Source organism: Mustelus asterias, unplaced genomic scaffold (genome assembly GCF_964213995.1).
Source record: "Mustelus asterias unplaced genomic scaffold, sMusAst1.hap1.1 HAP1_SCAFFOLD_50, whole genome shotgun sequence".
Taxonomy (NCBI): domain Eukaryota; kingdom Metazoa; phylum Chordata; class Chondrichthyes; order Carcharhiniformes; family Triakidae; genus Mustelus; species Mustelus asterias.
The window spans coordinates 252,037-265,699 of NW_027590123.1; the positions used below are offsets into that span (position 1 = coordinate 252,037).

A 13,663-nucleotide genomic window follows, 5' to 3' on the forward strand; every position below is an offset into this window, starting at 1 on the left:
TACATGAGGGAGAGAGGAATAGAAGGATATGCTGATGGGGGAGATGAAGAGGGGTGGGTGGAGGCTCATGTGGAGCATAAATACTGACACAGACCAATTGGGCCGACTGGCCTGGCCCTGTGCTCTGGAATCATTGGAACAGAGATAAACGTATTTAATTTAGATCCACTTGAAGGAGAAGTAGGATTTACTATCCAGGATCAAATAAATGTCCTTCATCAGCTTGTGTGGTTCATTTGTGGAAATGTGCTCTCCCAGCCCACTGGAAGCAAAGTTGTGAGAAAGACCAATCCAGCAGAGCTGGACCTTCTGATCCAGGATCTTCTGATCCTCCCACTTCACCAACTGTCAGAATGAACATGGTTCAGTCCTGGGTGTGATTAACAGCAGCAATAACAGCAGAATCCAACCCCTGTGATCACTTGTGAACTCGCTGGTGGTTGCGCAGGTAGGTTGACCGACTGAATCTCTTCCCACACTCAGAGCAGGTGAATGTCCTCTCCGCAGTGTGAAGACGCTGGTGTATCTGCAGGCTGGATGAATCAATGAATGCTTTCCCACACTCAGAGCAGGTGGGTGGCCACTCCCCAGTGTGAATCCGCTGGTGTGCCTTCAGGAAGGATGACCGGCTGAATCCCTTTCCACACTCGGAGCAGGTAAATGGCCTCTCTTTGGTGTGAACTCGTTGGTGTATCCGCAGGCTTGATGAATCAAAGAATGCCTTCCCACACTCAGTACAGGTGAACGGTCTCTCCCCAGTGTGAACGCGTTGGTGTATCCGCAGGTTGGAGGAGTGAGAGAATCTCTTTCCACAATCAGAGCAGGTGAACGGCTTCTCCCCAGTGTGAACTCGCTAGTGTGCCTGCAAGTGAGATAACCGACTGAATCCCATCTCACACTCAGAGCAAGTGAATGGCCTTTCCCCAGTGTGAATTCGCTGGTGTGTCAGCAGATCAGGTGAAGTAGTGAATGTCTTCCCACACTCGGAGCAGGTGAACGGCCTCTCCTTGGTGTGAACCCGCTGGTGTCTCAGCAGGTGGGATGAATGAGTGAATCCCTTACCACAATAACAGCAGGTGAACGGCCTCTCCCCAGTGTGACTGCGTCGATGAATTTCCAGCTGAGACGGGGATTTGAATCCCTTCCCACAATCCCCACATTTCCACGGTTTCTCCATGGTGTGGGTGTCCCTGTCTCCAGGTTTGTTGTTCAGCTGAGGTGGCCACACAAAGCGTCTGTACAATCTCTTCCTGGTGTAAATGGTGATGGTCTTTCAAACTATGTAACTGTCACTGGAACAGTCTCACCCAGATGTTTGTGTCTTGCTGCTTTTCCAGTCACACTGATGTTTAAAACTTTCTGAAGCAAACAGAACAGAAGACATTTCTCCTTCCAGATTCAAAGGCTAATGATATTCAGATCCTGATAATCGAGTGACTCTGTCAATTCTTCACTTGATGCTTGATTTGAATTTTGTGTCTGCAAATTCTCCCCCTTTGAAGATCCTGTAAAAGAGGTTTACAAATTTCATCACCGTCAGTTAAGGATAGAATCTACAATTGGCAGTTGTTAATTTCTATGAAGCATTATTTTCTATCTTGTTCCCCGAAAGCTGTAAATAACTGTCCCACACTCTCCCTGCATTACCTGGAGTATTGTGTGGAGCTTTTGTCTCCTTACTAAAGGAAGGATACACTTGCAATGGAGGGAGTGGAGCAAGGGTTCATTCGACAAATCCCTGGAAGGGTGGAAGTTTCCTAGGAGGAGACTCGGCCTCTATTCTCTCAAAGTTTTGAAGAATGGGGGCTGATCTTCTATAACTCAACTGAGTTGAGGGCGGCACGGTAGCACAGTGGTTAGCACTGCTGCTTCACAGCTCCAGGGACCTGGGTTCGATTCCCGGCTTGGGTCACTGTCTGTGTGGAGTTTGCACATTCTCCTCGTGTCTGCGTGGGTTTCCTCCGGGTGCTCTGGTTTCCTCCCACAGTCCAAAGATGTGCGGGTTAGGTTGATTGGCCATGCTAAAATTGCCCCTTAGTGTCCTGAGATGCGTAGGTTAGAGGGATTAGCGGGTAAATGTGTCGGGATATGGGGATAGGGCCTGGGTGGGATTGTGGTCAGTGCAGACTCGATGGGCCGAATGGCCTGTTTCTGCACTGTAGGGATTCTATTCTAACTTCTTCACACAAAGGTTGTGAATCTGTGTAATTCCCTGCCCAGTGAAGCAGTTGAGGCTACCTCATTGAATGCTTTTAAGGCAAGGATAGATAAATTTTTGAACGGTAAAGGAATTAAGGGTTATGGGGAGCGGGCGGGTAAGTGGAGCTGAGTCCACAAAAAAATCAGCCATGATCTCATTGAATGGCGGAGCAGGCTCGAGGGGCCAGATGGCCTACTCCTGCTCCTAGTTCTTATGTTCTTATAATAACTCTAGATGTATCAATGTTGTTATGATCCTTATGAGTACAATAACCTTAAAATTAACATTCCCAGACAAACCCAATGGAATAAAGCAAAGGGAAAGATTTCACCTTCTAATAAATCTTGCAATAATCAAATTAAAATCAACATCAATGAATCATGCATTAACAGACAAACAGTATTTGAATAGACAGGATAAATTTGTCTTTAAATATCTCAGACAATAAAACAGGTTCCACAAAATCACAAACATTTCCCCCTCAGTATATTTGGCACGAATTCCAGTTCCAGAGTCCCACAACTCTCTGTAATTCCCAGGGGGAGAAAGAGTTTTACTCACAGATGTTGTCCAGAGGATGCAGTTTGAGTCTGTGGTGTAGTTTGGGTCTGTGTGTGAAGTTTGAGTCTGTGTGTGAAGTTTGAGTCTGTGTGTGAAGTTTGAGTCTGTGGTGAAGTTTGAGTCTGTGTGTGAAGTTTGAGTCTGTGTGTGAAGTTTGAGTCTGTGTGTGAAGTTTGAGTCTGTGGTGAAGTTTGAGTCTGTGTGTGAAGTTTGAGTCTGTGGTGAAGTTTGAGTCTGTGGGTGAAGTTTGAGTCTGTGGGTGAAGTTTGAGTCTGTGGTGAAGTTTGAGTCTGTGTGTGAAGTTTGAGTCTGTGTGTGAAGTTTGAGTCTGTGTGTGAAGTTTGAGTCTGTGGTGAAGTTGGAGTCCGTGGTGAAGTTTGAGTCTGTGTGTGAAGTTTGAGTCTGTGGTGAAGTTTGAGTCTGTGTGTGAAGTTTGAGTCTGTGTGTGAAGTTGGAGTCTGTGTGAAGCTACAAACAGAAGCTGTTCTGTTTCAAATCAAACTGCGGGACTTGGAAGAAAATGATGGGAAGAGATTTTGCAAAGTCCCCTCCCCCACTCCCTCAGCTGGCAGCCTAGCGCGCAGGCGCAGCTGAGCCGAGCTGTCCGGAGCAGGCGCAGAGAGCGCTGCTGAGCCGAGCTGTCCGGAGCAGGCGCAGAGAGCGCTGCTGAGCCGAGCTGTCCGGAGCAGGCGCAGTGCGGCTGCCGCCAGCGGCCGCTCTCGATCTCTTTTTGGAGCAGCCGCCGTAGAGAGAGGGGGGAGGGGGAGATCACCGAGCGGCTTCTCGCTCTGGCCGGAGCCGCCAGCCGGTTGCCTGGAAACCTTGGCTCAATGTGGTGCAGGGGAACAATCGGAGGGGACGGGGCTCCCGGGTCCGCGCGCCCGGGCCTGCGCAGTGGAACCCCAGGACGTCATGCCAGAGCAAACTGATCCCTATTGGCTGATTCTAGCGTGGACGTTCCCAGCGCTCAGTCTCCCATTGGAGCAGACAGACGACATTGCGGATTGGACAACAGCTCCGCGCGTCCGGAGGTCAAAGTGTCCCCGGCCCCACGTGGGCTCGGGTTTCGCTGTCCAACATCCGTGAGTGAAACACTTTCCAATTCTTTTCTCATTCTGGGGGAAATTGGGGACTTGCAGCAACTGAAGGGAAACGAAGTGAATCCAGGGAGGCTGCAGACTCTGGAAAGATTGGCCCAGGTTTCTCTCTCTCTTAAAGATATTGACATCCTTTGCTCCCTCAGCTTGACACATTTATTTGTCTGGCTAAAAGGATGGTCTCTTTCCTAATCTTCACAATTAAAGGGGTGGTTTCCCCAGAAAATGGCTGACCTTTAAGGGGACAGTAAATAGGACAGAGATATACCTAGTGTTGTTGTGGTACATATTAGACATTATTATGGTTCTGTAATAATTATTTACTATTAATTCTACATTTTGATATGTACTTTATATCTTTACAGTCCTCGCGATGTAGAGGAGATCATTCAGCAACTCCAGTCCTTACCAATGCTTTGTCGAGCAATCTAGTCAGCTCTATTCCTCCCCATATAACTGTACTTCTGTAAGTTCATTTACTTCAAGTACTCATCCAATTTCATTTTGAAATTATTTGCCACTGCTTCCACGATCCTCATAGGCAGAGATGCAGATTAAGATTACCCACTGTCTGGATAATTTTCTTCCTCACATCCCCTGCCACTGTGCTGCTAATTAAGAAATAGAGTATGGCATATCACACATTTGTCATTCAGGTTTATACACGTGATGTTAAATATATATTCCAGCAGACTGCATATTGAGGTTTTCAGGTTTCTTTGAAGCTGTTGAATTGCTCCTTCACTAAAATTGTTTGGCTGAATATTTAGGACATCAGAGTGAGAATAGAGAGAATGTGTCATGCAGCACGGTGGCACAGTGGTCGGCACTGCTGCCTCACAGCTCCAGGGACTTGGATTTGATTCTCGGCTTGGGTCATTATGCAGAGTTTGCCTGTTCTCCCCGTGTCTGCATGGGTTAGAGGGATTAGCAGGGTAAATATGTGGGGTTATTGGGATAGGGCCTGGGTGGGATGGTTGTCAGTGCAGATTCGATGGGCCAAATGGCCTCCTCCTGCACTGCAGCGATTCTATGGTTTCTATGATCAGGGTCGATTTTTTTTAGGAACGATAGAGGAAAGATGGTTCCATTGACACGAGAAGTTTTGCTTTTGAATTTCTATCCTGCCCGACAGTGATGACTTTCATGAACTTCTTTTACAGGGTATTGGAAGGGGAATATTTGCAGACAGAAATCCCAAACCGTGTAACTGGAAAAGCACCGACACACACACACCCGAGTGAGAGTGTTCCCTTGAACTGACTATGGAAAGAGATTCAACTAGTTACACAGCCTGAAAAAACATCACACCATTCACAGCAAGGAGAAACTGTACATACGTTTTATGTCTGTACGAGGCTTCAAATGATCAACCAACCTGGAGAGACGCAAGGACACCTGCGCCATGGAGAAACCATGGAAATGTGGGGACTGTGGGAAGAGATTCAGATCTCCATCAGAGCTGGAGATTCATCGACGCAGCCACACTGGAGAGAGGCCGTTCACCTGCTGTGTGTGTGGGAAGGGATTCAGCCGTCCATCTGCCCTATTGAACCACCAGAGAATTCACACTGGGGAGAGGCCCTTCACCTGTTCAGACTGTGGGAAGGGATTCATTAATTCATCCAACCTTCTGATACACCAGCAACTCCACACAGGGGATCGACCGTTCATCTGCTCTGAATGTGGGAAGGGATTCACCCGTTCATACAACCTTCTGACACACCAGCAGGTTCACAGTGAGGAGAGGCCATTCACTTGCTCCGTTTGTGGGAAGGGATTCACTCGTTCATCCAATCTATTGAATCACCAGCGAGTTCACACTGGAGAGAGGCCGTTCACCTGCTCCATGTGTGGGAAGGGATTCAGTCAGTCATCCAACCTGCTGACACATCAGAGAGTTCACAGTGGGGAGAGGCCATTTACCTGCTCTGTCTGTGGGAAGGGATTTTCTCATTTATCTTATCTTCTGAAACACCAGCGAGTTCACATTGGGGAGAGGCCGTTCACCTGTAATGTCTGTGGAAAGGGATTTATTCAGTCATCCCACCTGCTAACACACCGGCGAGTTCACAAACGACTGCAAGGTTTGGATTCTACTCTTCTTGATGCTGTTAATCATATCCAGGTCTGAATCATGTTCACTCTGACAGTCTTCATCTGTTGAGGTTTAATATTCTGAATAAATATGAAATATACCAGCTTTGTTTTTAAAATTGTTGTAGATTTTTGTCTTTCCCACCTGACCCCACATCACCAGGCTGGAGCTCAGAAAGGACAATCGGGGGAGGATCATATGGCAAACAGGACGCAGTCCTTCAGGGTCACAGAGAGGGACAAACAGCACTTTGCTCTTCCTCATCTCTCTTCACGACAGCAAAGTACCCGTGTGGTTTAATCCTGAGATGTGCAAGAATCTCAGTCGCTCCCTTCCATGTTTCAGCGCTCCGAGACCAGGAACAGAAGTTCCTTTACAACTGTGTTTAGAGTCAGGAAGAACAACAGTGAATGCTGGAAGCAGGCTGCTAAATCAGAGATTGGTGCAAAACTGGGATCTGTTCCTGACTGAGAGTGAAATGGCAGGATTAGATTTCCAGACTGAAAATGCAGAAAAGTCTAAAATATTTTAATGTGTGTTTGTGTGTCAGTGCCAGTTTATTGAACAGAAACCAGCTTGAAATAAATTGGTTAAAGTCTGCATTAAAGGAGCAGCTGGAGAGTTCAAAGGAACCTGTTATCTGCTGGGACAATTAGACAACAATTTGATTCCCAGATAAAAAGGAGCTACAGCGTGTCCAAGAATTCCCAGTTTTATTGATGTGGCTTCCCACACACTGTCCTTTTAAATAAATCTCACTCCTATCAACCTTTTACCATTATAAACAGAATAGAGAGAAGAGTGAAGCTGTGCCTGTCCCTTTAACTGGAAGCTGAGCAGCATCAAGCCCCAACTGTCCCTTTAAGAATGGGTGATGTGCTCAGCTGAAGATTCCTATTGGTAGTTTTCTGGATGATCTCCTTATTTTGGATTATTCTCAGTGATTCTCAGTTGTGTGAACCTCTGCTCACTCACTTAATATCTCTCCTCTCTGTCAGATACTCAATATCTCTCCTCTCTGTCAGGTACTCACTTAATATCTCTCCTCTATCAGATACTGACTCACTTAACATCGCTCTCCTCTCTCTCAGACACTCACTTCACTTACCTTCCATCCCTACACTCAATTAAACACGCTCCTTTCTCTCACTCACTTAACCTCTCTCTCAAATACTGTCTAAGTCACTTAACCTCTATCTTTCTCTCAGACATTCATTCATTTAACTTTTCTATGTCAGATAGTGCTGAAACTCACTCAATTTTTTCATTCTCCGGTTATCTCTCTCTAAAAAAGCACCAAACACGTTCAATCTCTCTTCTCTGTCTGAGACAACATCGAATTTACAGAGACTCAATCTTTGTTTTTTTTATTCATACGTGGGAAATAGGTGTCGCTGACTGGCCAGCATTTATTCCCCATCCCTAGTCGCCCTTGTTCAGAGGGCAGTTGAGAGGCAACCACGTTGCTGTGGCCCTGGAATCACATGTAGACCAGACTGGGTAAAGACAGCAGATTTCCTTCCCTAAAAGACATTAGTGAACCAGGTGGGTTTTTCTGACAATATTTTCATGGTCATCACTCGATTCTTAATTCCAGATTTTTAAAATTGAATTCAAATTCCACCATCTGCCATGGCAGTATTCGAATCTGGGTCCCCAGAAAATTTGCTGAGTTTCTGCATTAACATCTAGCGATAATACCACGAGGCCATTGTCTCCCCACTTCTCTCTCCCACTTCCTCTGACAGGCCCTGACTCACTCTCATTTTCTGATATTCCTCTTTGGGGGAAACTCATTCCTTTCTATAATTTCCCCTCATCTCTCCCAGTGATGACCCTCAGTCCAGCTCCCAATTCATTGACTGTTAAAAACCCAAATAATCTTTGTTTATTGTTTAACATGGGAATGGAGATGAATGTAATGCTGAGAGCGGCAGCAATCTGTGTGGTTGTTCTTGATGCTGTCAGAGTGAGTTCACCCTCACAGGCAGGAAGACCGTTCACTGTGATAACATCAAACTGATGTCGCCTGTTTCATTTTCAGGAAATACAACTTCCTGTTTCTCTGCTGCCGGTTGCAAACCGCACATCTCACTTCTGGGCAGAAAATAAATCCAGGGGCCACAATCTGGTGAGAACATCTGTCAGTGCGGCTTATATCTATCCACAGAGACAGGGCAGAGTCACACAGGATCAGAGTCACACAGGATCACATTGCGGTGATATTTACAAATGAGCCTGTTATTCCTGTTCAGAGTCTCCATTCCGGATATAATGAGCTGTATTTGTGGATCAGTCACTGAGTTCCCTCTGCTCCCCATAGCCAGGAACTGATAGCCTGCTCCCTTAGATTGTATATCATTCTCTCTGAATTGCTTGTTTCCTCTGTTTCTCAGCTTTTATCTTTGACTACCTCAACTTTCTGTTTTTTAAAATCTCTCTCAATTTTTCTCTGTCTTTCTGTCTCTCCTCTGTATCTCTCTCAGTCTCTGTGCGACCCGATTTAAGGGTTTCTGATTGACTATAAAAGGAAAAACAGGGATAAAAGCAGAAAAACTCAGCAGGTCTGGCAGCATCTGTTTGAGAGAAACAGTGAACATTTTGAGTCCATATGATTCTTCGGGGCAGGAAAAACATGGGTTTTCTGTCTTAGGTCAGGATGGGGAGGTTTAATAGAGATGTTTAAAATGACAAACGATTTATGATAGTGCCAATGGAGAGGAACTGTTTCCCAGAAGCAGGAGGGTCTGTCGACGGAGAGAATCTATTTCTCAGGTGCAGGAAGGTCTGTCGATGGGGAGAATCTATTTCCCAGATATTGGAGGATCTGTCGATAGGAAGAAACTGTTTCCCAGGTGCAGGAGGGTCGGTAAGCAGAGGACACAGAGATTTAACATAATTGACAACATTACTGGAGGGGGTGATGAGGATAAGTTTTTACACAATTTGATTTAATCTGGAATGCAAACTGACAGGTGCTAGAATCAGGTTTGATAGTAAATTTCAAAGGGAATTGGATAAATACTTGCAGAGGGTAAATTGACAGAGTTATGGTGAATGGGATTAATTGGACAATTCATTCATCTTTGTGACATTCTGAATGTTTCTCTCCTGAGGTGTTAACATTTGATCTTTTCAGTCACAATGTGTCTCAAACAGAAGATCAAAACATTGGGTTTGATGAGCTGTCAGGTCTGTTTCCCATGTGTCTGTGTAACTTAAGAATTGCAGATAACCATGAGAAGGAACTGATTATTTTCAGTTCCTCGAACAGATAAAGCGCAGATATCAGAAATCTCTGGAGTTCCCCATGTCCTCATTATTCTCCCCTTGAGTATAACAGCTCTCAGTCAAGCAGAGTCAGTAACACATGTTTCTGCCATGATGTTTGCATTCCTATTTTACCACTTACCACCCAGTGACACTCGGCATAACACAGAAACCTCAAAATATCATTGCCCACTTACACCTTGTCCTCCTATTACAATCAAATGTTTGTTGAGCCTCTTGTCTCCCTTAACGTCAGATTACTTGCAGGCAAAATGACCTCAGAGACACTGGAACCGATCTTTGTGATTATTATTGTTACACCAGATTCCAATCAGCCCCAGGAGCTGCAGTTGTAAAATACAGCAAAATTGAAATAATAGGCAGGTTATTGTCAAATAGTAAGTGGCAGAGTGGCACATAACAGAATTGGAATCTATTATATCAATAGACCATGAATCACTCGCTATCAAATGAGACCCAAACTTTGGTTATGGTGCACTAGATACTGACTGTATTATCATTACATTGGACCCCGGGACCTAGAATACCTGATTCTAAAATGCCACCCCTATTACCTTCCATGGGAGTTCACCTCTTAGCCTGACAGCAGTTTACTTCCCACCCCACGCAGACGTGAAGACCACGCTGGATGAAATATATACTACCACAAATAGTCTTGAGACGAAACCTCCTGAGGCCTTGTTCATCTTAGCTGAAACTTCAATCAGACCAAGCTCAAGGGCGTTCTACTAAGATTCCAGCAACACATCTCCTGTTCCATCAGAGGCCCAAACATCCTAGACCACTGCTATACAAATATCAAACATACCTACCGCTCTATCGCCAGCCCACACCTTGGCAAATCACGGCTGTGCTCCTGCACCCAGCTTAAAAGCAAAAACTGAAATAGAAGAATCTGTCAAAGAAAGTGGTGCAATGCTGGTCTGAGGAATCGGATGATCTCCTACTGGACTGCTTAGAGTCAATAGACTGAACAGTATTTAAAAACTGCGAGCAGCCTGAATGAGTGCACCACTACAGTAACTGACTCATTCGTAAGTGTGTAGAAGACTGTGTGCCAAAGAAGCAAATCCACGTGTTTCCCAACTGGAAACCATGGATGAACAGGGAGAGCCACTGTCTGCTGAAGTCCAGATCTGAGGCGTTCATGTCAGGCGACTCTGACCTATACAAGACAGTAAGAAGTCTCACAACAGCAGGTTAAAGTGCAACAGGTTTATTTGGTAGCACAAGCTTTTGGAGTGTCACTCCTTCAGATAAAGAAAGAGTGACACTCCGAAAGCTTGTGCTACCAAATAAACCTGTTGCACTTTAACTTGGTGTTGTGAGACTCCTTACCGTGCCTACTCCAGTCCAACGCCTGCATTTCCACATCATCTATATAAGATAGCCAGATATGATCCATCAAAGATGCCAAAAGACAGTCCCGGACCAAGCTGGAGTCCCAGGCTATCCACATGGACTCCTGCCGACTATGGCATGGTCTGCAAGACATAAAAGGCTACAAGTTGAACGCAGGCAAAATTACCAGCTCCAATGCACCCCTCCCCACTGAAGTCAACACATTCTATGCCCGTTATGAGCAAGAGGTCAGCGAGAGCACGCCCCCCATCCCAGAAGCTTCCGATGAACATGTATCCGAGGTCACCAGTGCAGACATCAGAGCAGCCTTCTCAAAAGTCAACCCATGGAAAGCAACTGGCCCAGACAGGGTACCCGGATGAGCATTCAGGTCCTGCGCAGACCAGCTGGCAAGGGTATTCACAGACATCTTCAACCTCTCTTTCCAACAATCTAATGTCCCTACCTGCTATCTGTACAGGAATGAGATAGAGAATCTGGTGAACTGGTGTGGCAACAATAATCTCTACCTCAATGTCAACAAAACAAAGGAGATTGTCATTGACTTCAGGAAGCGTAAAGGAGAACATGCCCCTGTCTACATCAATGGGGACGAAATAGAAAGGGTCAAGAGCTTCAAGCATTTAGGTGTCCAGATCACCAACAACCTGTCCTGGTCCCCCCATGCTGACATTATAGTTAAGAAAGCCCACCAATGCCTCTACTTTCTCAGAAGACTAAAGAAATTTGGCATGTCAGCTACGACTCTCACCAACTTTTACAGATGCACCATAGAAAGCATTCTTTCTGGTTGTATCACGGCTTGGTATGACTCCTGCTCTGCCCAAGACCGCAAGGAACTACAAAAGGTTGTGAATGTAGCCAAAGAAAAGCCAGGCAGCGTGCCTTAATGACTATCATCCTGTGGCTCTGACAAAGCAACTTTTTGTGATTCATGCACAAGGACATCCAGGTTCCTCTGCACAGCAGCATGCTGCAATTCTTTACCATTTCAATAATAGTCCATTTTGCTGTTATTCCTACCAAAATGGATGACCTCACATTTACCAACATTGTACTCGATTTCTGTTGGCAAAATAGGTTGCATGCTTACTTTTTAATTATGCAATGTTCAGAGCACTAAATTTGACACACAGAATCATAGAATCCTGACAGTGCAGAAGGAGGCCATTCGGCCCATCAAGCCTGCACCGACAACAATCCCACCCAGGCCCTATCCCAATAACCTCATGCCCTGACACAAAAGGGGCAATTTACCATGGCCAATCCACCTAACCTGCACATCTCTCAACTGTGGGAAGAAACCCACGCAGACACAGGGAGAATGTGCAAACTCCACACAGTAACCTGAGGCTGGAATTGAACCCAGGTCCCTGGCGCTGTGAGGCAGCAGTGCTGACCACATGCGACCAATAACCAAGGACATGGCAGACATGACCAGTGTGTGAATTGCTGATGAATGGTCTTGTCCCTGTTGTTCCAATCTGTGTCCACAAAGGGACAATCTAATGGCAGAGCCATTGCCCAGCATTCACTGCGGGAGCTGCTGCGCATGCGCACTGTCAGGCTGTGATTGGAGCATGCGCAATGCAGGTGCTGCAGCTTGACGGAAGCGTGAGGAGCTCGTGTGGCTTTTGCAACGGGTGAAATAAAACACCGAGTGTGGATGGGGAACAGAGCCGGTGGGTGGAGAGATTTCATTAACACCGGACTCGGCTCGCAAAGTTCGAGTAAAAATCTAACGGTCCCCCATTTGGACCGAGAGGATTGTTCGGTAGTTCTCTCGGTGTGGGGCCTGGCTCGCCGATCGCCATCTTTATAAGGGGCAATGTTCCGGTAAGGACGCTGCCATCTTTATAGGGGGCAATACCAGTAGCAGGAGAGAACTTTATGCATTTCTATGTTAAAAGCAAAATACTGAGGGTGCTAGAAATCTGAAATAAAAACCGAAAATGGTGGATTGCTACCCTGGGCTGACAGTAATGCATTTACAGGATACGCAAAAGAGAGAATTCACAATTCAAAACATTGCATCTAGATTCAGTCGATTCATCAAGATCATTGACCTTTGAATGTGTAAAGAAGCTGTTCTGTCTGTGGGAAATGATTTCAGCTATCAATGCGTCTGGTATTTGAAAATAAGAATGATAATTTCAAAATCAAGATTCCGCTTGACTGGAAATCATGGCAAAGTACTGCAGATGCTGAAATCTGACGAAGGGTCATCCTGACTCGAAAAGTTGGCTCTATTCTCTGTCCACAGATGCTGTTAGACCTGCTGAGAGTTTCCAGCATTTTCTGCTTTTGTTGTGACTGGGAATCAATGTGGGTGAGCAGGCACTGAGGTCTTGGGGCTAACTGGACTTGCTGTCATAGAGTCACACAGCACAGAAAGAGATCCTTCAGCCCATAAGTGAACAAGTGAGGAAAAGATGTTCCACAGAATCAGAATTGTCTATTCAGAATTTCTGTCCTGTACTTCCGAGGATTAATTTTATAAACTCCTCTTACAGGCTATGAGAAAGGGAGGAATTCCAAACAAGAACATCAAACCAAACATGACATCCAACATCTACTCACTTGATTCATCAGCACTTGAATATTGTGGACCTTTGAATGTGGAATGAGAAATGTTTCTTTGTTCTGTCTGAGGATTTCAAACTGGAAGTTTTGAAACAATTGACTGGAAAAGCACTGAGTGAGAGTGTTCCAGTGAACTGACTGTGGAAAGAGCTTTAACCAGTTATACAGCCTGATAAAACATCACAGCATTCACAGCAAGGAGAAACTGTACAGTTTGGACAAGGTTTCAACTGATTGTCCAATCTGGAGAGTCACAAGGACACTGGCATCATGGAGAAACTGTGGAAATGTGGGGACTGTGGGAAGGGCTTCAATTACCCAAAGCTGAGAAAACGTTATCATTGTCACACTGATGAGCCACCATTCACCTGCTCTGTCTGTGGGAAGCGATTCACTCAGTCATCCCACCTCACTGACCATCAACTTGTACACAGTGATCAGAGACCTTTTAAATGCTCTGATTGTGTGAAG

The 13,663-nt window shown here is 45.6% G+C and overlaps 2 protein-coding genes and 1 pseudogene across 4 annotated transcripts in view; 2 read left to right on the forward strand and 1 right to left on the reverse strand.

Moving 5' to 3' along the window:
- LOC144483237 (uncharacterized) overlaps nucleotides 1-13,663 on the forward strand; it is a 284,523-nt gene that overhangs the window by 209,007 nt on the left and 61,853 nt on the right. The gene's annotated exons all lie outside the window — the stretch shown is intronic.
- Nucleotides 419-1,283, reverse strand: LOC144483238 (uncharacterized; annotated as a pseudogene).
- Nucleotides 3,424-6,070, forward strand: LOC144483239 (uncharacterized). Of its 3 annotated transcripts, none has more exons than XM_078202017.1 (3): nucleotides 3,424-3,843; nucleotides 4,224-4,324; nucleotides 5,022-6,070. In XM_078202017.1, exon 3 carries the CDS (start codon nucleotides 5,264-5,266, stop codon nucleotides 5,990-5,992), a length of 729 nt encoding a protein of 242 aa, XP_078058143.1. In that variant the 5' UTR covers nucleotides 3,424-3,843; nucleotides 4,224-4,324; nucleotides 5,022-5,263; the 3' UTR covers nucleotides 5,993-6,070. The 3 variants fall into 3 exon arrangements, with proteins under 3 accessions (XP_078058143.1, XP_078058145.1, XP_078058144.1); XM_078202018.1 differs by having other exon boundaries at nucleotides 3,807-3,960; XM_078202019.1 differs by lacking the exon at nucleotides 4,224-4,324 and having other exon boundaries at nucleotides 3,427-3,843.